Genomic DNA, 25946 nt, shown 5'->3' on the forward strand with positions numbered 1-25946 from the left:
GCTAAGCTACCAAGTTTATCACTACTATCATGATTTTAAACAAAAATAGTCATTTTGTAAAGTAATATGACAGATACCTCCAGCAATGAACATGTCTTTGGATTTAGGCATAAAACTTTTTACGAGGTCAAAGTACTAATACTGCAAATTCCGAGTTCAGTCGGACGCGTTTAAGTGAAAATAAAAACGGTCCACAAATGTTGAACAACTCACATCTTTATTAAAACTCTGGTCACAACAGTAATACTCAGAAAACGAAGAGTTAAAGTGCCTACATTGACATTTCATCTTATTCCGGAATGTTTTTTAGTTTTCAGTACAACAACACTTCACAATCTAATTTCTTCATAATAAATACTTATTAAGTACCTTAAGAGTGACTTTGGCGGGTTGTTTTGTAAAACAATCGTTAGCATTTCGGCGTTGTGCTTTTCCTTACAACAAAGCGTCTGTGAACACAACACATATTGCACAAATAAGTATACTTTTATAAACCATCCATCAATCCATCTTTGGTTCTCTATGATAAAACCCCCAACCTTTAAGCTATCAAAAAACAAATAGTCAACAGAATATTTTACAGAACTGATTAAATAACATACATCTGTTACAGAGTACTCTTGATTGACATACAATGATTTTTTTACTGTCAAACACAGATTTTATATCAATATCTTACATAATCTATTCTACACAGAAAATATCTAAAAACAGCCATAATAAATACAACACATTACATCAACTGCATCATCATGTTGGGACTTGACTTTAACACATACAGTGGCTTGCGAAACTTCTTGGCCCCCTTGAACATTGTGACTTTTTGCCACATTTCAGACTTCAAACATCAAGATATGAAACTGTAATTTCTTGTGAAGCATCAACACTAAGTAGGACACAATCATGAAGAGGAACACACTTTATTGGATACAACAATCAGTCGCATAATGCACAAATCTGGCCTTTATGGAAGAGTGGCAAGAAGGAAGCCATTTCTTAAAGATGTTCATAAAAAGTGTTGTTAAAAGTTTGCCACAAGCCACCTGGGAGACACACCAAACATGTGGAAGAAGATGCTCTGGTCAGATGAGACCAAAATCGAATTTTTTGGCAACAATGCAAGACGTTATGTTTGGCGTAAAAGCAGCACAGCTCATCACCCTCAACACACCATCCCCACAGTCAAAGATGGTGGTGGTAGCATCATGGTTTGGGCCTGCTTTTCTTCAGCAGGGACAGGGAAGATGGTTAAAATGGATGGGAAGATGGATGGAGCCAAATACAGGATAATTCTGGAAGAAAACCTGATGGCGTCCGCAAAAGAACTGAGACTGACAAGACAATGATCCACAACATAAAGCAAAAGCTACAATGGAATGATTCACCAAAAATCATATCAAAGTGTTAAAATGGCCAAGTCAAAGTCCAGACCTCAGAAAGAACTGAAAACTGCTGTTCACAAACGCTTTCCATCCAACCTCACTGACCTCGAGCTGTTTTGCAAGGAGGAATGGGCAAAAATATCAGTTTCTAGATATGCAAAACTGAGAGACATACCACAAGTGACTTGCAGCTGTAATCACAGCAAAAGGTGGCGCTACAAAGTATAAACTCAATGGGGTTGAATAATTTTGCACACCCACTTTTTCATTTTTTATTTGTTAAAAAAGTTTATAATCCAATAAAGTGTGTCCCACTTATTGTTGATTCTTCACAAGAAATTACCGTATTTTCCGCACTATAAGGCAAACCTAAAAGCCTTTATTTTTTTCAAAAGCTGACTATGCGCCTTGTAATATAGAGCACCTTATACTGTATATGGATCAATATTAAGTCACAAAGTCTCGCAACTAAGGCAAGCAGCCGCCGACTAGATTTTCCCCCGAAGGCGAAGTCGTCCGCGGTGTATGCTGGGATTTATGTACCGGCGTTTCATTTCCTAACCAATGTGTCAATCATCATTTGAATCAGTCACTATTGGCTAAAGTTATTCGGAGGTAAAGGGGGCGGATCCTTTTTATCATTTACAGCAGGGGTCGGGAACCTTTTTGACTCAAAGAGCCATAAAAGCAAAAAATATTAATTTTATTTTGGGAAAGAGCCACACCATATATTATGAGACAAATTTACTAAATTGCTAAACCCGCGCCCCAGACAAAAGCTTAGTCTTCAGCACATTTATTTTTGATGATTTGATAAAAATTATGAAAAGAGAATAATGCCAGAGCCCCTGTCCCAAAATCAACAAACATACCACTTTAAACTTGTCTCTTTCTTGCAATGACTCAAGATCGGTTAAACTCCTTTTGACCCTTTTTTATCATACATATTGGTTTCAAAACCAGATGCAAGCATTTATTTTGTAAAAACGTCACAACATTCTGAGAATAGGGAGCCTTATGTGCTTACCTTTGGCGAGAGATGGGAAGGAGTGCTTGTACTTTTTGCATAGCTCCACCCATCCCTCCCACTCACCCAATCAAATGACTAATTTCTCTTCCGGTGTTTTGGCGTATTTACAGTTCTGTGGATTCATCATAAGGTATCTGAACACTGAACACAGATTACATAGTGAACTTTTATATAAAGGATTCTTTAGCGTTGTACAGCTAAAACGAGTTTTTTTTTCCCCATTTTTTTTGTGTGACACCTTGACTGTAAATTGTAGTGAAAAACGTGCCATATATATACTGCAAAGTAATCGTCTGCCAGTAAGTTTCGATTTAGCTTTACGTGTAACTTAATAGGATAGACGAAACAACTTTTGGACAAGATGGAGAAATTTTGCATGCAATCAAATCTGTCTCTGAGCCACAGATACTCGTAGAAAGAGCCATAGGTTCCCGACCCCTGATTTACAGGCTCGCATAGGCTAAAGGGGCAAAACAAAGCCTGCAATTGGCCGAAAAAGATGAATTTGAATCACACGTTGGGTTGCACTACGGCATTGAGAAAACATTTTTTACTATTCTGTATTTGTAAATATTTTACTCTCCCTGATTTACTACACTCATGGTTGTAAGAAGACCATGGTTATGTATCATTATTGAACGTGAAAGCTGCAAGAGAACTTAGGTGAGCTATGCGGCTTTATATTTTCCCGGTATCTTGTTTTAGAATGATCTTGATGTTTCTGTGATGAGTCTATTTTTAAACTAAATTCAATTCAAAGTGTTTATTGTCAGATGCACAGTAAAGAACCCCGTTTCTCTGAACAATAAAATTCTTACTTTGCTGTCCACACAGTTGCCAGCAAAAAATAAAATGGAAACTAAGAAATGTTTGGCATTTCTTGAATCCCAAGACTTTAACCTTCAGAATGATATTTGGAACGATGCATTTAAGTGATTGGTGACATCGTACAGACACTGTTTCCGTACATCTCGGAGACACGTATTTGCTTTTTTGCAAGCTTTCGGAATGTTAAGGGGGTAATAAGTTTGACTGACCTATCTGACTGTTTTGTCGACGTTCCCATTGTAGCGCCTTATAATCCGGTGCGCCTCATGTATGGAAAATATAGGACCAAAAACTATTTTTTGGGGGTGCACCCTATAACCTGGTGCGCCTTATAGTGCGGAAAATATGGTACGGTTTTATATCTTGATGTTTGAAGTCCGAAATATGGCAAAGTTCAAGGGGGCCAAAAAGTTGCGCAAACCACAGTATGTGTTGTTCTACGGAATGATTGAATTGATTTGAGCTCGACATAAATAACACTTCCCATCGACATACAGGTACATTTACTGTACTATGCATAAATTACAAGTCAATGTGATAAGGTTATGTTCTTGTGTCACTTTTTCAATTAGTTTTCTAAACTATTCTGCATAGAATACATACAATTATTCGTGGTCACTTATCAGCAGACGAGACGCTCAGTACTTAGCACAGGTCACAATGTTAGTTATGTGAGGATTTGTTGCGATACTCAGGGCTTATGGGATTGTGCGGGCGTACCTAATGATGCATCCTCTCGGGTACAACGTTGCATCCTTCAAAGATCCTGCCCGAGCCGTTCGATTTCCTCCACCAGGAAGTCGATGTCGGACCTGGTGGCGGCCGCATTGGAGATGACCATGCGGAAGAAGTTGACCTTCTCGCCTTGAGGTTGGTAGCCCACCATGGTGGTGCCCGACTCCATCATCATGGCCTTGATCTTCGGGGCAACCTTTGAAGAAAAACATGCTCTTTCTAACATGGTAGAACCTCCAAAATCCTACTGCAAACACTGAGAATCAAGAATAGACGATTTTATTGCAATGGTTGATTTGACCCAAGTTTCCTGATGTATTTTGCATCAACAATCTTCTCAAAAATTGGTTGTGGGAAAAATAACCCTTTTTTCATATAAAATTTGGTCATCTGGATGTCTTTGTACAAAAAAATTCCAGAAGGTTTGATCAAACTGATCCAGGGAGGGTTCATTTTCTAAACTATTTGGGTTATTTTTGACTGGGAGTAGATTTAGCACAATTTCTCAGCCGATTACTGAGCTCCGAAAAATCATTAAACTTATTTTAACAACGAACAACATATGTGAACAAAACAAAGAATTTCTTTGTTTCTAAAGTAATTTTCTTGAATAAAATATTAAAATACATTAAAAAAAACCTGTAGATTCAACTGAAGAAGACAGTGGCTTCTCAGACGAAATATAGTCGAATCAGAAACATAGAATTTTTCTCTTCTTTTGGACAAGTAAGATAAAATTGGTGGAAATTATTAGTTAAAGCCATGTGAAGGCGTACAGCTATCTGATTGAGGTCTCGGTCCAACTATGAGTTTTTCGATTGCAATGGTTGGGTTAGTCCTTTTATCTTCCGATTACGTGTGCATCAATACGCATTTGAGAAAACATAATGCTTGTGTGCACATGCAGTTTCCCTCATCTGGGATTTTTTCTTGCTGCAATGTCATGAACCGGAACAGGATCAGGACCCAAATGCGTGACTTTTCTCACACAAGCCTTTTATTTTAAGGGAAACGGGGAGTCAAGCACGTTAGGCAGCAGTCTGGTGTGGAATGATAAGGAACCAGAGGCCGAGCAGATGTCGGACAGATGGGGTTGATACCGGACAGGACAGACAGGATTGATATTAAAACAGGTTATCGAAACTAAACCAGACAAACTAGATGGGAACGAAACTGGAAACTGATATTAAACAGGACAAAATAAACGGGAACCATACTGGACAGGAAATACCAACAGGAAACAGGACCGATTCAAAACCCACGTCTTGCAGGGCAGAGGTTCGTTGACGGACTGACAAAGGAAGAGTGAGAGCACTGAGCTTAAATAGATGGAAAGCCAACCTGTCAAAATGCCGCAGCTGGCGACACACGGGCGGGGCCAATTGGGCGCCATGGCAACCGTGACATACAAAGCCCTTGGGGAATTCTACTTCAGAGACCAATTATACACACAAACTGCGTCTTACTTGCCAAACAAACCTCATGTGTATTTTTTGATTTCTCAGTTTTATTTCATGCTCCAATCGTGAAACTGCTGCTGTGTAGATATCCATATATAGTGGATGCAACAGTTGTATTGATCCATATATAGAGTGAGTATATGCTTCTGGGAAGCCACTTTGTAAACACGAGACGCTCACATTTGGAGCACGGACGCAATAAGCTCGTAACTGTTGATTTTGGTGAGTGACGTAAATAAATTCATTCTTTATTTAATGCCCAAAGTTAAATGCGGGGACGACATCTATTTGTGAAATGTTGTTGATCCCGCTTTGCCCTTACACATGGTTTGTCATGATTACCGGTGTGAATCACCTGTGCCTGATCATTTGGCGCCAACCGCTGCGGGCTGTAATTGGCTCCCTGTCCCTATGTAAACCCAGTCCTTTCACTCTCCTGTTGTCAGTCCATCTGCGAACCTCTGTTGATACAAGCCAAGCCTCTTTGACCCTGACTCCCGCCTGTCCCGTTTGTCTCCGGCTACGACTTGTTTTAAACCCACGTCTCCTCTCCCGTCCTGGCTTACGACTCGTTTCCGATCCCGACCTCGTTTTTGCTCCTGACCGACTTGTTTTTCCGTCTCCTGACACCGCCCTCGCTCACTACGGAAGATCCTCTTCCGTATTCGGATCACAATCCGAGTGCGAGAGCGACTTGCTTCCCTCGTCCAGCAAACACCGGATCGTGGGTACAACCCTTCCTCTTTCTTTCAATAAAAGTGGTGGTAAACGTTACGCAGTTGGGTCCCAATTCCGTTCTGGTCGTGACATGGTTATTTGTTTGTCTCTAGGCATGTAATCCTTCGGATCGCCTCAGAAATCCAATATGGCGTTTCCAATCGAATTATTACCTGCATGTCAACGTGGTAAACAATCACTAAATATTCAGGAAATTGGGGCACCGCTTATTTTTGACCCAAGAGTATTCAAGTCAAATATATGTTGACAAATGTAAAGTAAGTTACTTTTAGTTATTGTGTATTTCTCAGACTGCTATGATATTAACTTGTTTAACCTGTTTTTCTATTTTTACTATACAAGTAATCATCACACACACACACAGTCACATTTTCAAAGATCTACGTTTTCAGTCTATTTCCATTGTTTGTAATGTAACAGGCATGCACGACTCCATTCATTTACTGCGCATGCGTGACCTTTCAATAAATATGCCTACTAGACCGGATGTGGTCAGAAAGATCCGGTCAGCTGAACAAGCCGGCTGGCGGGTCGATCTCCTACATGCGCAGTAATTTTACTCTAATATTTATGCCTTTACCTGAATACTTTGGTCAGCAATGGGTTTATATCTTTATATACTTCATATTTTGGTGCCGAAACCCGGGATGGTGTGTTTTCTGGTGAGATGGCTGGAGATTGAGGAACGAGTTCGCGGCCTAGTATTTCGAGCACGCTTCAAAACAAAGGAACATGTGACCGCGCTTTCTTCATTTTTAAAGAAGTTTCCTCATCTGGACTCAGCCATCGATCCAGAGGACACCATTCTTCGGACAAGGCTGGCTTTAGTATTCAGGTACAATGCATTATTAATATAGAATTAGAATAATTTTAATAAGAAGCCATTTTAAAATAGGTTATACTAATTAGACTGTCTTGGTCAGGACCGTGTTTCCCAGAAAAGGCCGATTCGATCCTCAATTTGAGCACATTACCAAAACAAACGTTCATTTTGAAGCAGATGTAAGAGTCGTTACCTTGTGTAACCTCTCTTGTCTCTCTCTGCCAGCGGGCACGCCACGGAGACTCGGAGGAAGGTACCAGAAGCATACGTTGGTGTGCTGCGGCTGATAAGAAGAAGACCATTTGTAATAAAAGCTGATAAGGGCTCGCTCTGATGCAACGTGAGGCCCTTTCTTGCAAGTTTGCTGCACTGTAAAGTCGGAATAAGTGTTTGAATTATGATGGCCTCCTATGCGTCTGGTATATCCAAGGGAAACAGAAACAAATCAAGTTCAGTAGACCCTTTACTGTGTGGAATAAGATGATTTTTCTTAGGACCCTCTTTACGGCATTTTCTCCACTGTATGACATCAGCATATGATTTAGCGTGTTTGTATCTGGAGTACTGGGTCTTAGGAATGCATCAATTATTCACTAGCATTGGTTTCAATATCCCGATATACAGCAATTTCACTTTGTGATCCCACCTCAGAACGGAATGAGATAATATGCCGGGGTTTACTGTTCATATTCGAAGGAATGATCTCACCTCCGAGTTGAACACCATCTCAAAGCCTTCTCTGTCTTTGATTTTGTGGTAAAGGTAGAGTGACAGTTCCAGACAGTTGTCGATGTGCTGTTCAAATCCCACAGTTCCCTATTGGGATAGGAAAAAAATTGTTACATGAGGTTCTAAATTACAGACATCCCAGAAAAATCACATTTTATCAATTATTTTTAATGTTATGGAAACAAAAGTGCACTCTAAAAACACTTGGCCCAAAAATGAAACCGACCCAAAGTTTGGGTCAATTTGACCCATTTTTCTGGGTTGTTTTACACAAAATAACACAATTGTCTACAGCCATCAATGAAGGCCAAAAACATCAATGGATGTCATTAGCAACAATGGGATGGGCTCCAGCCCCCCCGCGACCCTAATGAGGATAAGCGGTACAGCTAATGAGATGAGATGAGATGAGTTAAAAACAATTTAAACATAAAACATTTTAGGGAGATTGTTTTTTGGGATTGTTCCAGAAAATAGACACTTTTGCCCTTGAGCAAAAATTCAGTCTTTTTTTGCAGATTTTTATAACCGTTTTGGGTTAAAAAAAATAAAAAAAAATTGTTTTTATTTTTAAACAACGAGGATTTTTTGGGAATACAAGCATTGTTTTGGGGGGTTGTTTCAGAAAATATATATTTTTTCCATATTTTTGTGGAATTCTTACACAGAATTACCCAATATTTGTTTTTTTTAAACAAATGGCACGTTTTTTACTGTGTTTATTTCGGTAGGGGTATTCCAAAAACTTGATTAATTTTTGGGGGGTTGTTTTTTTTTCTCTATTTTTAAATTTAATTCTTAAACATTGTCCAATGTATGAGTGTTACAGAAATGTGGGGTTACCTTCTACTAAACAATAAAATGTTTGATTTTGTCCAAAATTAACCCATCTTTCCCTTGTTGTTTGTGCATAACAGCCCAGGAACTATTGTATCACTTTTGGACTGGGTGATAAGTTTAATCTTGAATGGACACTCAATTTAAGGGAAAGAAGACTTCAACTGATTTTAAAATTGCAAGAGAAACAGGGAGAGAAGCTTAAAGATAAGGGAATCCCATTCCCCCATTCATACGCCCTTCCCTGAGCCTCCTCTTTTTATTAAATGTTCAAGGTCACAAAAAACAGACCAGCCCCAAGGGTTGTGGAAATCAAAGAAAAGAAACATGATTGGCTGATAGAGACGGTGATGCAAAAATAGTCAAAATAAGAAACTGGCATCCTATGAGATCTTTTTAGCATTTTTCCAATATCAAAAACGGTGTAAACTTAGTATTGGGTTAATTTCAACTCATTTTTGTCTCCTGTAAGGCCTTCTGCAGATATGCACATACCTTAGCCTTCCACATGAGCCAGAACTTGAAGATGTCGACATGGCGGCCACACTGAATGGCCTTGTCCCCCGTGTCGTAGCCCACATCGTACTGCTTGTCCGGCTGGAAGAGGTAGCCGGCGCACATGGAGTTGCAGCCTTGTAATAGGCCCTGCAAGCAAAAATCAGGGTTCGTAAACCATGTTTAAATGGCCAAATTCCAGCACTTTTTATGGACTTCCAAAGCCGATTTCTCTAGTACCATTAAAAGAAGAAATCCGGTGTGAATCATGTGTTTGCAAAGGCACAAATATATTTGTCATGATTACTCATTGCACTCACCTGTGCCCGCTATTTTGGCACCAGCTGCTGCTAGTTGCCTGATTGATTCCCCTCTTATTTATACCCAGTACTTCAGTCACTCCTTGTCAGTCCGTCAGCGAACCTCTGCATACGCAAGGCAAGCACTTTGACTCTGGCTCCCGTCGGTCCCATTTTAATCCGTATACCACTTGTCTGTTCCCGATTCCCCGTTTGTCTCCGGCTATCGACCTAGTTTGTCCTTTTGACCACGCTCTGATCTCCAGCTCTGGCTAACGACCCGTTTTTGACCACCGACCACGCTCTGATCTCCCGCTCGGACTAACGACCCGTTTTTGACCACCAACCACGCTCTGATCTCCCGCTAAAGCTAACGACCCGTTTTTGACCACAAACCACACTCTGATCTCCCACTCCGGCTATCAACCCGTTATGCCCATTTGACCACGCTCCGATCTCCCGCCCCGGGAAATTAACTTCGGCATTCCGATCATACTCCGATCCCGTGAGTGGCTTTCTTCCCTCGTCTAGTGAGCACTGGATCCTCAATATCCCGATAAACTTTTGAGTGAAACGTTACGCGTTTGGGTCTACAATTTGTTCTGGCTTTGACAATATTTGTAATTTACATAAAATAGTTTTAATCTTGCTTGTGCATTCAATACATATACATTTTTAGATCTTGAGTAAATCGCCAATATAATAATTTGTGGATCTGAACAAATTGTATGTAAATATTTTAGAGACAAGTCTCTCTCCAAATAGGTGTTGGGTAAAAATGACTGTAATCTGTTGCTTACATTTTCAGTTGCAGGAAGTACATCCCATTACAAATTACCACAGGGTAACACTACCTTACATGACACATAATAAATGTCCTTAATTGATATGTAATCCTCGCGGTAATACACATTTTATAATGCCCTGTTTAGGTGTAACATGCACCTGTCTCCTAGGGGGCAATGACGCTTCATAGGACAAGGCCATAAGCACTAATGCCAGCTGCCGTTAAGCACGAGAGAAGAAGAAATGCTCAGGCAAAGCCAAGACATAAAAGAGCAGTGTCGGCGTCATTTATAAGCAGACAACAATATCAAGCATTTATAAGAATTTCACCCAAAATTCAAGCACTTTTCAACCCTTGAAAACACAACATTAAATTGAGCATTTTCAAGGATTTCAAGCCCTTGTAACAACCTTCAACAATAATATAAATGCAATTTCCAAGATTACAACCCAGCAGAAAAAAAAACTTCTTACCTTTTCTCTGACCAGTATGGCGGAACACTGCAACGGCACCCCCATCATCTTGTGGGGGTTCCAGGTAACCGAGTTGGCCCTGAACACATCATACAATGAGTTTAACTACAGAACCGATCAACAGTTACTAATGGATTTTCTATAAAAAATACTTCAGTCTATGTATAACACAAAATAAAATTGGGATAAAACTTTAAAGTTGTGTCTGATAAAAGGTTTAATGTTGACATTTTTAATTGGGTCCCAAAAAAAATATCGGTTTCCATTGCTACGCAGATGACACTCAACTATATCTTCTGATGGAGGAATCTGCCACACTAAACTGGAAATTTGGATGCCTGCCTCACTGAGATAAAAGAGTGGATGTCACTCAACTTCTTGCGCCTTCTCTCGGAAAAGACCAAAATGTTAGTTATTGGTCCATCTAAATGCCGTGACTTGTCCTCAAAAACTGTTCTGAACATTGACAAATGTAATATCACCCAGGGCGACTCAGTCAAAAATTTAGGTGACATATTTGACCCCGATCTATCCTTTCAAACACAAGTTAATAATATTACTAGAACTTCACAACATTGCTAAAATATCTACTATTGATCCCAAGAGCCAAGAAGAGATCCGCAGGTTCCAGAGCGTTCTCCATTCGGGCCCCAGTCCTGTGGAGTGCTCTTCCCCCTGAGATTCGATCTGCAACCTCAGTGGAACTTTTTAAATCTAGGCTTAAAACACACATCTATTCCATAGCATATGAATAACCTATATTTTATGTTGACAATATCTGTGTATTATTTGTTATTGCAAATTCCATTGCAGTCTGGTCATCCTGGAAGGGGGATAACCTCATGTGCAGTCACTTCTCAAGGTTTCTTCATTTTCCTCATGTTGAGGTTTTTGAGTTTTTCCTTGCCCTCATGTAGGTTTTAGATCAGGGGATGGTGTAATAATTAGTCTGTGGTTTGCAATAATCTGTGGTCTGTGGAGCCCTTTGAGACTCTTTGTGATTAAGGGCATCACAAATAAACACGACTTGACATGACTTCCTTAGCTTTCAGCATTTTGCTCATTCTTACGATATATTTTTTCCCTTGATTTGATTAATTCTACGCTTTATTTGTACTATTTTATTATTTATTTCAAAAAAGGAAAATCAACACTTAAAATCAGAAATATACGCACGTGCCATTTTAGATCCCTTTTCTTATATTAAATATTACTTTTCTCAGAGGTCTACAGTGTCAAGGAATAAGTGAAGTCCTTTTAAGGTGTTTCTGTCGCATTTCATGTTAGTTTTGCCAGAGATCAAAGAGATCAAAGCCAGAAGAGAAAGCTTACCACGTGTTGTGAGTCATCATTTTATTCCTATTTAGTTTCTTTTGTCTTTTATTAGCATACTTGGTATTGGAGTAATCCAAAAGTAATTGAAAGTAATCAAGTTAAAGTAACCCTACCCAACCCTGGTCATAAATATATATCCCCGCCATGTATTTTACCTGTGGACTCCATTCAGCTTGTGTCTGTGTTTCCTCGACATCAGCAAACTTCCTCCCCATGCGCCCTGCGCACATATTCAGTACTTAGAAAACGTTTTGAACAGCAAACACCAAAACAATCGCCACAACTTAAAGACGTTCCCTCACGTCCACATGAAGCCACATGTTGTACTTCTCGCAGATGTCGGCGATTTCGTCGATGGGGTCGAACGCGCCGTAGACGGTTGTTCCGGCCGTAGCGTTCACGTACATGGGGACAAAACCCTGAAAGAGGACAACTTAATGATGTCTGATTCCTTCACTTTTAAAATGACAGGATGAAGCGTCTCTAATAATAGACGCCTGCTTTCTGCAGATATGGTTTGGAAAAAAAATTCTGCGGCCCTCGCGTCACTTTGCCTTGAAGGATGAGTCACTGCACTTTGTTCAACTAAAGTGGACGCAGGAGCAGTATTAATATAACCTAGCTTGCCCTGGCAAAATGCAGGCATGCTGTAGAAGAGTGCCTTATTGTAAAAATCAAAGAAAAACCCATTTGCTCTGGAAATGTTGAACTGAACTGAAGAAGTGAAACTACTGTCACGTCTAGTGGACCAAGACTACGAATATAAATCTAAGAATGCATTTTTTCAGAATGATCCGTAATCTGTCTACATGTGTTGCACCGCCATTGGTGTTCAAATGTGGCTTCGAGTTACAGTGCAGATTTTGTAGCAAATTTTCTATAATAAGGATTTTTGACTATTTGCTGAAGTATAGCAAATTACGGTAATTGTATTTCAATATTTTTCGATTTTCTATTCCCATACAGGACTTTTTAAGAGTTAGAGTGATATGAATAACATCATTATATTACATAAGGATAAAATATAGAATAGATAAATAATATGTTCTGTGTGTTTTACCTTTTGCTTGGCTTCAATTACTTTGGCTTCCAAATCAGCAGGGATGACTCTTCCTCTGTAGAAAAAATTCAGAAAGATAATTAAAGTTAATTAAATGGAGGATAAATAACTAAAACTGAAAGACATGTTTTTGTACTACAATGAACCCTCAATTATTACGGAGGTTAAGTTCCAAAAATAATCTGAGAAAGAAATCCATGAAGTTAAAACTCTGTGAAGAAGAAGCCTTTTTTTATTTACTTTTTATTTTTTACAATTACTATATAATTAAATAATGTATTATACATTGAACTCAAAGACTAAATCATTTTACAGGTCCAATCATTTCATTAACAAATAAAAGTACTGTATAATATAATATAATATGATATATGATAATATATATATATATATATATATATGGGCAGCACGGCGGCGCAGTGGTTAGCGCATGTGCGGCGCAGTTCATGTCTTGGGAACCTCCTGCGTGGGTTCAAATCCAGACTTCCTGTGCGGAGTTTGTATGTTCTCCCCGTGCTTGCATGGGTATCCTCCGTGCACTCCGGTTTCCTCCCACATTCCAAAAACATGCATTTCAGGTGAATTGCCTGGTCCAAATTGTCCCTAGGTGTGAATGAGCGAGTAAGTTGTCAGTCCCCGTGTGCCCTGCGATTGGCTGGCAACCAGTTCAGGGTGTCCCCTGCCCACTGCCCGATGATTGCTGGGATGGGTTCCAGCACACCCGCGACCCTACTGAGGATAAGCGGTGTGGCTAATGATATATATATACTGTATATATACATACATACATATATATATATATATATATATATATATATATATATATATATATATATATATATATATATATATATATATATATATACATACATACATACATACATACATACATACATACATACATACATACATACATACATATCTACTCTCTTGAGTTCTGTTTAAGTATGCAGAAATGGTCAAATGGGCAAAACGGGTCGTTTAGAATGCAGAAAACAATGCATGATGAAAATCCTTGAAGAAGCAAAACTGTGAAAGGTCAACCGCATTATAGCGATGTACAGTAAATAAAAATAAATTGTTTGAAAAGACTAAGACCTTTTTTGTTCATGAAACTAAACCAAAGTAACTAATTTTCACAATAATTCAGTAAAATTGAATGTATAGTATAAGCAACCAGAGATTGTTTTAATTGCTGTACAAGTAATGCTTACTTAATTGAAACAGCTTTTATATACGTACAATTTAAAAACTCAATCATACAATTAGACTGAAGAGTAACATTAAAAGCATTAAAACATTAAAGCTAACAAACAAAATGAAAGTAAAATAATTTAAATACTTAAAATTTATTTGTACATTTTTCTTCGGATTTCGGAAGCGTGTTTAAAACATGCGGTTGCCCTTGAACATATTTGGAGACTAAATATTGGCGTCTATCTTCCATGACTGCACAGGAGTTTTGACTTGCTGGTGTGCATTTGCTGTGTCAGTGGTGTGTACGGATGGAGACTAGGTGGTGCGCAATCCTATATGCTTCTTCACGGATCACTGCCAAGGTCATCAGAGCACCACTTACTGTGGTGTGTCTTGGGAAAGAGCCCTCTCTTAAATAAGTACTCTTTTCTAAAGTTTTTTAATATATGTAATCATAAACAGTTTAGCGAGGTCAAAAAATGTCCCCACATGTGTATTTTGTAATTGTGTGTTTATTCGTTACTTATACACTTGGATATTGAAATGTGCATATGTTCAAAAATGCCTTCAAATGATTTTGCACGGCACTTCTAAGGGGCATTATGGGAAAAATCCGAATGGTGTCATGCACTTCAGATTACTCGTACACATAATGATAAACCATATAAATTAGGATTAAACAAATTTTCCTTCTTATAGCACAGATGAAACGCAAGAAAGAAAGGAAAAACTCCAAATGAACATCTGACCTCTCATTGGTTTTGAGCAGAATCAAGTTGTCTGTCCCGAAGCCCAACGCAGCACTGGCCTTCTTGATGGAGTAATGGCTCTGTAGAAAGAACATTTTCCTCAGCATCCCCTTTTCATGCGAGAATGAACATAACGGCGTGATGGACGAACATGCTCAGAGGTGAAGAGAACCAGTCGAGGTGCAGCTGCCATGCCTTTGCTCTTCACCTCCGGAAAGAACTTGTAGCGTGCGATCATCACGCCGTACATGTTGGAAACGGCGCCTCCTGCGAGAAGAACAGATGAGGCTGAGGACGGAGCGTCCAATCGAGTGTGACGGGCTGACTTCACGGTGAGCTCTCACCTGGAGAGAAAATCCCATCCCCCTCGCCTTCTGGCCATCCGATGAATTCCCGCATTTTTTTCAGCGTCAGCTGCTCCATCAGGACAAAGACGGGCGCGATCTCGTAGGTGAACCTGTGACGTGGGAAAATTTGTGGGGAAGAAGGGGTCAATAGATGCAACAGCTGAGGTAGAGGTAACATCGGGCCTAAAAAATTCAGCCCGATTCAACCCGAGTCGTGGGGATATGAATCCAAACCCGCCCAAAACACGACGGAGTCTGAAATAATTTGCCACCAAAGTAAACACGAAGCTTGATTTTGGCCGTGCATTCTTAAGCGCCGAACTGTGCGTTTTGGCTTAACTACGCAGCTTGGAGTTTACTTGGATGTGCACAGGGCCTAAATGAACGCTTTGGCGCCGAAGTGCACGCCTCTGCGACATTCAGCGAACAAAAGTTAAACTGAAAAAAATGGCACAGAAAAGAAAATCAAATTCCCCAGATTATAAACACCATTTTGTTTTTCACATGGGCTAAGTAGCTAATCCCTGGAAGTTTACTTTAGCATCACATCACCAGGGCCTGGATTTTCTTTTCCGGTTTTGCTGTGAGAGTCCATGTCTCCAAAGCGTAGAGGAAGATGGAAATAACCAGCGCTTGCATGAGTCTGATCTTTGATTTCACTGCTATGTTCTTTCTTCAGACCATTACTGATACTCAATTCAAGTAGTCATCCTTATGTTTATCATAGGCTGTACTCATTTTAGCTATTTCTGAAGAAAAGCAAATATATTCTTTGTTATCTTCACTTAATTTACAGTTTCTCTTCGCAATGCACTGCCATAGCTAACATGACTCGAATCGACGACAACAGAATCAATATTGGAATCAATAAGTAATTTAGTTGGCTGGCTGCGATCTGGAAGACCAGGAAAAGCTTACAAGGCCTTGCTTTAATGCAAAATCAACTCACATGTTGGTGTTGGCCGTGGAAGTTAGCCACTCTCCCGCCAAGCCGACAATATCCAACCCGGTGGACAGCTGGTTAAAGAACCTGGGATGACCTGAACAAACAAACCAACATGAGCTTTAACACCGGAGCTCCATATGACCTTGTGGTCCCGTCCCTCCTAACCTGTCCTGACGCCGTACTTAAGCGTATCCCTGCAGTCTACCAGGATCTGTTCCAGGGACTCGGGTTGGTCTGAGAGCTCCAGGTTGAAGCCCTCCATGCCTTCCAGAAGCTGGTGCGGGTGGTGGAAGTCCAACACCTTGGTGGATCTGTCAAAGGTTTTGCGGATGTAGCTGGTGAGGATATCCACCACCTCCAGTAGGAACTGCATGGTAGGCTCCTCCCCATTTTTGGCAGGTAACAGCTCTTGGGATTAGAAAAAAAAATGGAAATATTAGAAAGTTGTTATAAACTAAATAAAACAATAGATGTGGTGAATTTATATTGATATCATTTTGCTACAGCAATATTACAGAAATACTAAAGAAATATGACAAAAATACTAAGATGTAAATACTACAAAACTTCTACAGAAATACTACTTTGGAAATACTTCAAAAATAATTCCACAGAAGTACTGCAAAAATACCACTATGGAAATACCATAATATAAAAACCATAATAGAGGAGTATTACTACAGAAATACTACAAAATTATTACAATAGAAATACTGCAATATTACAACTACACAATACTACAAAAATGCTACTCTGGAAATAGTTCAAAAATACTAAAAAATTAAAACTACAGTATTACTACAAACTACTACAGAAATTTTACTGGTGCACAACAAAAAATCCTCTATGAAAATACTACGAAAATCTATGAATATACCAAAGCCCTATCCGCCTCGTGGGAGGTGGCTAGAGTCAAGGAGACACTCACATACTGTATACCAACCATTCATTTCCTCTGCTCTTCCCAACCTAACACCGAACATAAGCACACAGCACAACAAGAGGTGAGTTGCTGTGCCGTGCAACCCTTTATCAGCAGAGAGGCTGATACACTGGTTTACCCCCTCTGCATTATATGCGTCAATTATCAGTCATTCTTAACCATCCTTTGCCATTCACATCCACAAAAATACTACATAAAAAAGAAATACAAAATACTTTTACAGTAGTATTGCAACAGAAATTCTGCAAAAATACAAATAAAGTAATTATTTCTACAAAAAAATCTACTCGGGCAATACTACAAATATACTACAAAAATAAAACTACAGTATTACCACAAACATACTATAGAAATACTAATAAATACAACAACATAGATACTGCATAGATACTTAAAAAATACAACTAAAATATTTTTTTCTCCAATGAAATCTACTGTGGAAATACTACAACAATAAAACTACAGTAATGCTACATGAAATACCACAGAAATACTAATAAATACTACTATGGAAATACAAAAAAATACTACTGGAGAAACACTACAAAAATAGAACAATAATAAATCTATAGTAAAACTACAAAATGCTACAGAAGTACAATGAAAATCCGACTGCAGAAGCACTAAAAACAATACTCCAGTAATACTAAAAACGGAATATTTAATGAAGTGCTTGAAACAGGGACCTAATACATTATTTGCTTTAATTGTGAGCTATGAAAAACTAATTTGATGAAACTAAACTACTATAAAAACTATATACAGTATAAAGAAATATAACATAAGGATGCCTGCATGTATATTTGTTCATAAATGAAAAAGATTTGGATTCGTCTCCAGGATCGGCTCCTTGGCCAATTTTTTATCCGAAGGTTTTTTTTTAATCCCGTAATTTGAAGGAATTCTGTAATACATTATTTTGAAGCCGCCACCCTCCGATTTCCGGTTATTTTGTCGCGTCTACGTGATCTTGACCTACCTCTGGCAAACAAGTTAGAGAAGTCGATCTCCGTTCGCGCGTAACGCGCGCCCCCGTCGCTGTTGTCACACGTGACTGCGCGCTCCTTGAACGCGCCCGCGAATCTGCTTCGGTCCTCCACGTTGTTATTCTTCTGCAGGAAACCTAAAAAAGTGCACAGTTTTGATGATAACAATTATTATGTATTTAAAATAAAAATGAGCTCCATCCACAAACAACAACCTGCATTTTTTAATATGTCCACTGGGTTTCTGTTAAATAGGGGTAGGGAACCTATGGATCGGGAGCCATATATGGCTCTTTTCATGAGTACATATGGCTCCGAAATAAAATGTAACTATTGCACATCTCTCCGTGGTGTTCCAAAATCAAGTGATTTCATCCGGATTTTGGTCCATATAAAGCCGGAGACTTAATTCAGGAGTTCGATAAGAAACCATTTAAACTGAAAAATAAAAACGATGGGAAACGACTTTGATTGGGTGAACAGTACAGGTGGGCGGATCCCTGCACACAGCGCAAGGCACTTCCTTCTCTCTCTCTCTCAGTGCAGTCTACATCGAAAGTGAATATGACAATATGCTTATCGTTTGCAGTAATTTGTGACATTTTTACAAAAGTACTTTGCATGCACATTGTTTTGAAACCTTTATTAAGGACAAATTTCATGGGGGAAAAAATGCCTCAACACTCTTAACTTAAGGTGGAAGACAAACTTGGCATTATTATCATTTCATACATTTGATTAAAATATAAAATGACACACAGTGAAATAAAATGTGCTGAAGATTTAGCTTTTGTCTAGAGAGTGTGTTTGGCAGTTTTCTCAATTTTGTCTGAAAATATATGACGTGGCTCTCTCAATTTCTTTCTGAAACATGTTTTGCTTTTATGGCTCTTTGGGTCAAAAAGGTTCCTGACCCCTGTGTTAAAACATTAGTTGTATGTTTTTGTGCTTCTGTGCTGCTGCTAAATTCATTGTTTAATCTGTTTTTGTTATCAGACCCCTACAAAGAAGGCGGCTCTTTATTATTTTGTCTACTGTTATTAGGCACAGTTGCTTTTTATTTTGTCTCACAGTTCATTGATTTGACTATTAAGCACTATAATTTGTTATTTTGATTATTATGCTCTGTTTCCTTTAATGTCACTATTGACCAACCGTGTTGACTTTCTTTTTCTCCACACCACTTAAGGCTGTTCTGCTTTTTTTGTTACCTTGAAGACGTGACAAAATATGTTGTTCAGGGGGCGGGGAGGCTAATAACGGGGGTTTGAACCCCTATATCTGAAAGCTTCCACCCCTGTTTTCCTCGCAAATAAAAATCCATTGCCGTCTTTTCTCCCTACGTTTAATGTTTGGTTGGTTGGTCCCTTAAACACTAAGGTTGTAGGGGCACCATTTCCATGTGGTGTCTTGGGCAAGTACCGCCTGGTGGAGTCCATCCCTCCCCAGGCCAACATATGTTTCCACCCAGTTCCGAACCGAGGACTTTTGGTGTATGAGGCAAAAGTACTTACCACCGTTTTAATGAGCTTAACAATATCACTAAAGCTTGTCAATTCAAGTCATGAAGCAACACTCCCATAGTTGTATTTGCCAAATACCTTTAATCAAACAGAGAACATTTGAGGAAACAAACCATGTTTATGTTATTTCAATTAAAATTAAAGTCACAGATGCACTGTTTAATGCGATTTCACTCACCTGGATAAAAAATACACAATTTAAGTAAAGCACATGGGTGTCTTTATAGACTTTTAAGAACTTTTGACTCCTTTCTATAATACAGGGTTGTCAAAGTCAAACAGGTGGAAGGGCCAAATAAAAAAATTAAGCTACAAACCAAGGACCGCACTGATCCAATGGTAAACTTTCTTTAAATGACGCATATACCTTGAAGACCTGATTGAACCTACTAAAAACATAATACTTTTCAATATGGTTAAATAAAGCTATTTTTTTTATTTTTCCATCAGTAATCTTTTATTTTCAACAAGTACAAAAGACAAATGTCCTTGATATAGAAATCCCCTATATATTAACATTAAAGAAAAAAAGGCCCATATTATTCAGGCACCATTGGTAGCCAACGTTTTATATTTTAGCAATAGTGGGCTAAAATTACTTTTATAAAAATAGTATTTTCTACCATGAACTAAATAAGAAAAAATGTAAAAGTGTAAAGAGAAGAAACGTACAGTGAAAACAAATAAACAACTATTACTGGTGTATGATACAATAAAGAAAATATCCTAGCGAGCGGGAAATAGCCCCCGAGCCTCAACTTTGACATACTGTAGGTGCTATAATATAGAAGAACTCTATCAGCGAAGTTCTCAAATTTAGGTATGTTTTTTCATGAAAAAAAAAACAGAACGGAAAGACTTTTACATCTTTAAATCCATCCTCTAACTCAAGGGTGGGAAAACAACAGCCCGGGGGCCTAATATGGCCCTGCCAGATGTTACAACCCGGCTCGGCAAAGATAAATGGTAAAATACAATGTGAACATGTTTTTCTTTTTTTTAAAAAAAAGGTACTACTGATAAAAATGGGTTGTTTTGGTATCCTTTTCTTGTGTCCCTTCCTGTGCCCCTATAACAACTATATTAGTCATAGGCCAACATTAAAAAAAAAGTGGCTACAATTTATGTGCTTGCTTTTTCAAACTGAAATTTTATTTAGCAAGAGAATACATTCCATGCAATAAAACACTCGTTAAAGGTGGTGTCCGTAACTTCAGAATATTCTATTTGCTGACGTCATCTTCTGGCTGAAATCATCATTGCAGCTTCTGTAAAGCCCCATTGGTTGTGCCTGCAACTATGTGAAATTCATAGATGCGCTTGAATAAACGCTTCCTTTTTCATCTTATTGGGGCTTTGGGTTGGCCTTTGGACTGTATTTGAAACAGTTATTTTCTTACTTTCACCATTTTCATGCTATGATTAAGAAAACCTAAGCACACACAAGAATTCACTCTATATTCCCACTACCCCTTACCTCCTCTCCTCAAGCCTAATGCACTAGGTGGCCAGAAGACAGAGGGTAAAATTGAATAAGATAAAAGCAGATAAGGGCGGTGGGGAAAAAATGTATAAAAGGTTCTTTGAACTCAGTTGGGCATTGTTAAAAACATACTTAGAGACAAATTTTAAGACCACCTCAAACTACACACTCCAACCTCAAGTATCCCTATTCAATTGGGTTTTTCAATGCAAATGATAACATTTAGGGCTTTAAAACATATATATTACTACGTCATTACGTTTAGTAGATTTTATTTGTAAATAATATTTTAATATTTGGAAAACTTCAAAACCAATTTTAAGGGGTTGTTGGACCCATATGAAGGGAAGCAGGAATAAGGATGGCATTTGTTAACAAAACCAGGAACTAAGTAACAAACAAGGAGCATATGACAAATGAGATGTCCAATTTAAATGAAACTGAAAAAAGTCCAAACCAGAATCAAAGACCGAAACCGAAAATGGAAAACGCAAGGAACAAAGTAAAAACCAAACAAGTAAGCACTAAACTACAAACAAATGTCCAAACACACAAAAACAAACCTGGCATGGCAGTGAGAATGCAGTGAACAAAAGTAACAAACAAAACTAAACAAAAAAAATAAGTGGTCACAAAGCAATTAGCAAAATGTTGAAACCAGAAACAGGAAACAACAATCAAATCATGATTTAGCAACGACAGTTTAAATGAAAATGGGCCAAGAAATAAGGGAAAAATAAGTGAGCGCAAACAACTAAAAAAAAAAGAAGAAGAAAAAAGGCCAACCCAGTAAAGGAAACCAACAAACCAAAAACCTCTGTTGCAATGAAAGTGTAAATGAAAATGACCCAATACATGTGCTGTCCAAAATGTCATTATAAAGGCTGATGATGATAAAGGACAGGTGTGTGGGGATTGGATACACCTGTGCCCAGTTCCAAACCCGGTTGGCGCCTTCTGGGAGAAAGAGGCGTACCAGAACCTAAAACCAGTTGTATAAAATGGCTTATGTGTCACAGTTGCCATGGCGCCCAATTGGCCCCGCCCGTGTGGCGCCAGCTGCGGCTCGTTGACGGATTGGCTTTCCGTCTATTTACGCTCAATGCTCTCACTCTTCCTTTGTTAGTCAGTCAACGAACCTCTGCCCTGCAAGACGTGTGTTTTGACTCGGTCCTGTTTCCTGTTGGTATTTCCTGTCCGGTATTGTTCCTGTTTATTTTGTCCTGTTTAATATCGGTTTCCAGTTTCGTTCCCGTCTAGTTTGTCCTGTTTAATTTTGATGCCCTGTTTTGATATCAATCCTGTCTGTCCCGTTGTTCAATATCGGTTTCCAGTTTCGTTCCCGTCTAGTTTGTCCTGTTTAATTCAATATCCTGTTTTGATATCAATCCTGTCTGTCCCGTCCTGTTCGGTATCGACCCCATCCGTCCGATATCTGCTCGGGCAATTGGTATCGATCTCATTGGCCTCTGGCTTCCTATCATTCCACGCCAGACTGCTGCCTAACGTGCATGACTCCCCATTTCCCGTAAAATAAAAGGCTTGTGTGAGAAACGTCACGCATTTGGGTCCTGTTCCGGTTCATAACATTATGTTATCTTTTTTCCTCATTCCCAGTTAATTCGAGACCGGTTGGAAACATATGTTGGCCTGGAGAGGTATGGGTGCCACCAGGCTGTACTTCCCCAAGACACACCACAGAAAATGGTGCCCCAGCGACCCTAGTGGTTAAGGGATCTAACCAACCAACCAACCAACCAACCATTGTATCCTATAGGTTTAAGATTACCGGCATATACAAAAAAACTTATATATATTTTTCTCCGCCATGAGGCACATCAAAACGATGTGGCCCGCGACTCAAAATGTCTGTCCACCCCTGCTGTAAATAAAAGCGTCACATTTTATTAACCAGGAGAAAAAAAGGGGTGTTCATAAATCAGAAAATTACAATCTCAATGTGCGTGCCGCTTCTTTGGAGATTTGTTTATTGCGAATCCATTGATGGGCTTTTATTTCATTTCTTCTTTCCATTCAGGTCCTCTTTTATGATGCAGATGGGGACTGCCGGCTAATTAAATGGTCCTGATGAAAGCGGCGGAACGTGTCGGTCAAAAAGTGCGCAGCCCACCGGTGCGTGACAGTGACTATTATGGGATGTGTCAGCTCGCATCACAGAGCAAGAATAGACTCTCTGGGGAGCCCCTTGCCTAATTCTCCTCCTTTATTTCATCATCTTCCAATATGGAGAGACAACCTACGAGTTAATTGCTCATTTTCTAGTTTTTCTTTTTGTTGGTTTCAAACTCACCACAAATCTTCATCCCCAGTTTTCTTGTGCATCCATGAGCCACTCCACACCACGCGTCGTAACCTAAACGCATACAAAAGTCTTTACAATGTGAAGTATATAAAGCCAGCATTTAGAATCAACAGAATTCAATGTAGCCCCTCCGTGACCCTATTGAACTTGAAATTAATTATCCCCGCAGCTTGAAAAATGGCCCATCTTATCTTGACTTCACAGCAGTGAGAGTGGAGGGGGCACATACGAGGGGTGATCAGGCAATCGAGTTGTTTTTTTTAGAAAATAGAAGCGGAGTTTAGCAGAGCAATCATACACATTTGAACACTTGGTTAAAATTTTCGGACAAATATTTGTCTACATCGGTAAATTCGTTTTTTTTTTCCTGCCAACTGTCCTTCCCCCCTCAATTGTGCTTCATTGAGGATCTTTGACAATGAACGCTGGGGAGAATAAGTCGCACTGCATTGTAGAGCTCATTTTTACTTTCTTATTTTCTTATTTGAACTGTGATGCATTTTTCCAGTACATTAAATTGGTTATTCTTTCTGATGAACTGAGACAAACACTTTCTCTAATGTTGTAGGGGGGTATCCATTTCCCGTCCTATTTTTTTAACATTTTTTTCTTGTAAAATAAAAAGCCCAGTTTAAGAACATTTATTTCTATTTTATTTTAACGTGTTTTGTTCTGACTTGTTTTTTTTTAAAATAAGATAATAAATAACTGTCAATTTCCCATGTCTTGAGATTTATTTATTTTTTTTCTAGACTTTTAAAATTATTTTTTTGTAAAACAAAACGCCAATTGCTAGTTTTTTAAAATTGTTTTATTTATTTATTTTAATTAATTAATTTCAAAAGTGTTTGTTTTAACTTTTATTTTAAATGAAACAACAAAAAGTCGGTCAATTTCCTACATTTTGAGGGCTATTTTCCTGATTTTAAAATTGTAAACATATTTTTTTTAGTTAGATGAAAAGCACATTTCAATTAAAAGTTTTTTATTTTATTTTTTGAATTAGTTTTACTTAGGTTGTTTTAATCAATTAAGGAAACATGTGAAATATGCGTTTTATTTAATCAGAATATGTTTAGAAATTGAGTAAATAAAATGAAAATATAGACGTTGAATTGATGATAATTATCTGATAATTGAGGTATTTTCAGTAATGTTTTTCGGGGTAAATCCATAATAATTTTTTTAGTTATTTTGTAGGTGGAACAGAAGCAAGTGCTGTAATTTTTCATTGGTACAATTACTTACCTAAACCGTAAGGTATGTTAAACTCTCAACCACCCATTTAAACGTTTTCCATCACCTTAATTTGAGAACCACAACCATTGGCCTCAGTTGTTTGCACCCAATCTCATCAGTATGCACAAAATGTATTCAAACAAAAAGTTGTTTTTATGCAAATTTCATTATACGCCATTATATGAGCTGTTTGTATTCTTGTCGATATTTCCTGCGGCAGCGAATGCACAACTATTCCATTAAGGCCAATTTAATATGGCTCAATTAATCGCCCGCATCCGTGGGGCGGCTTATACAACATATTCACGCAACTATTTGCAGAAATAATAATACTTATAGTAATAGATAAAAATGAAAAACAATAAAACAATATCAATATAAAGATTAATGATACAAGAGAAATGGATCAAAAAAGATCCTCTTTCAAAGCCCTCAGCCCCCTTGGCCAGATGATTGATGACCCACGAAATAAGACCTAAATAACACGCGTGAAATCGCATTTGATCACCTACTTGAGCCTGGCGGCCGTAAATTTGTCGCGTTGGGATCCAGATTGCCATCGGTCGTGGAGGAGGAGGACGGTGCAGACGCCATCAATTCAGAGCAGACTCCCAGACAAAGTCCTCAGCCCCCACCTCCTCCTCCCAAAAACCCAAAGGGTAAAGGACTCCCACGAAAATGTCCTGCCTTCTTCCTCGCTTGATATTTTTGTATAGAAGGAGATCTATTAGAGACTTGGTCCGGAGTAAATAAAATCCACGTGAGCCTTCGTTAAAATAAGAAAATATCCAAAAATTTAACAAGGAACAGGAAAACAGGAATCAACAACAGGAACCCTATGAAGTAGTATATTAATGCACACGCAATGCAACCAATTTTCAGAGGAGTTTGTGAGGAACCTATACGTGCACGCACTCACCGTGGACCCAAATACGATGCAAAGTCCAAAGTCCAAGCAAGGTGACCTTGCACGGTCCAGAGTTCAAATGTTAGCCCAAGGAGGTGCTTTTCGTTCTTCTTTCCTATTCTGTTCGGTTCTTTTTTGTTCTATCCTCAGAGTCCTCGCCACGCACCTCAAGTTTGATGCTGGAGCAACACATTATGTGAGAGGAGAGAGGGGGGCGAGGGGAAGGGGTTGAGAGAGGAGGATGATAAAAAAGGCATAGTCACAATCAATCCTTCAATCGTTTAACCATTCG

The 25946-nt window shown here is 38.8% G+C and overlaps 1 protein-coding gene across 2 annotated transcripts; it reads right to left on the bottom strand.

Moving 5' to 3' along the window:
* Window positions 1-200: 200 nt before the first annotated feature.
* LOC148352757 (glutamate decarboxylase 1-like) lies at window positions 201-25946 on the bottom strand. 2 transcript variants are annotated; one of them, XM_088352864.1, is made up of 17 exons: window positions 25667-25946; window positions 25260-25445; window positions 23497-23559; window positions 18173-18316; window positions 16416-16658; window positions 16254-16344; window positions 15302-15414; window positions 15109-15224; window positions 14958-15037; window positions 13012-13066; window positions 12254-12370; window positions 12107-12171; window positions 10617-10695; window positions 9058-9207; window positions 7705-7812; window positions 7190-7279; window positions 201-4171 (listed from the first exon to the last, which is right to left on the bottom strand). In XM_088352864.1, exons 2-17 carry the CDS (start codon window positions 25339-25341, stop codon window positions 3998-4000), a joined length of 1770 nt encoding a protein of 589 aa, XP_088208990.1. In that variant the 5' UTR covers window positions 25342-25445; window positions 25667-25946; the 3' UTR covers window positions 201-3997. The 2 variants fall into 2 exon arrangements, with proteins under 2 accessions (XP_088208990.1, XP_088208989.1); XM_088352863.1 differs by having other exon boundaries at window positions 25260-25513.

The sequence above is a fragment of the Urocampus carinirostris genome, chromosome 14, assembly GCF_059441175.1.
Source record: "Urocampus carinirostris isolate Australia breed hairy pipefish chromosome 14, RoL_Ucar_1.0, whole genome shotgun sequence".
Taxonomy (NCBI): domain Eukaryota; kingdom Metazoa; phylum Chordata; class Actinopteri; order Syngnathiformes; family Syngnathidae; genus Urocampus; species Urocampus carinirostris.

Bases quoted from the DNA above. Each gene is read 5' to 3' on its own strand.
- LOC148352757 (XM_088352864.1), bottom strand. From the start codon at position 25,341: ATGGCGTCTGCACCGTCCTCCTCCTCCACGACCGATGGCAATCTGGAT. The intron at 16,345-16,415 runs GTTAGGAGGGAC...TTGTTTGTTCAG, and splicing joins TAAGTACGGCGTCAGGACAG to GTCATCCCAGGTTCTTTAAC. The intron at 7,813-9,057 runs GTATGTGCATAT...CTATCCCAATAG, and splicing joins GGCTCATGTGGAAGGCTAAG to GGAACTGTGGGATTTGAACA.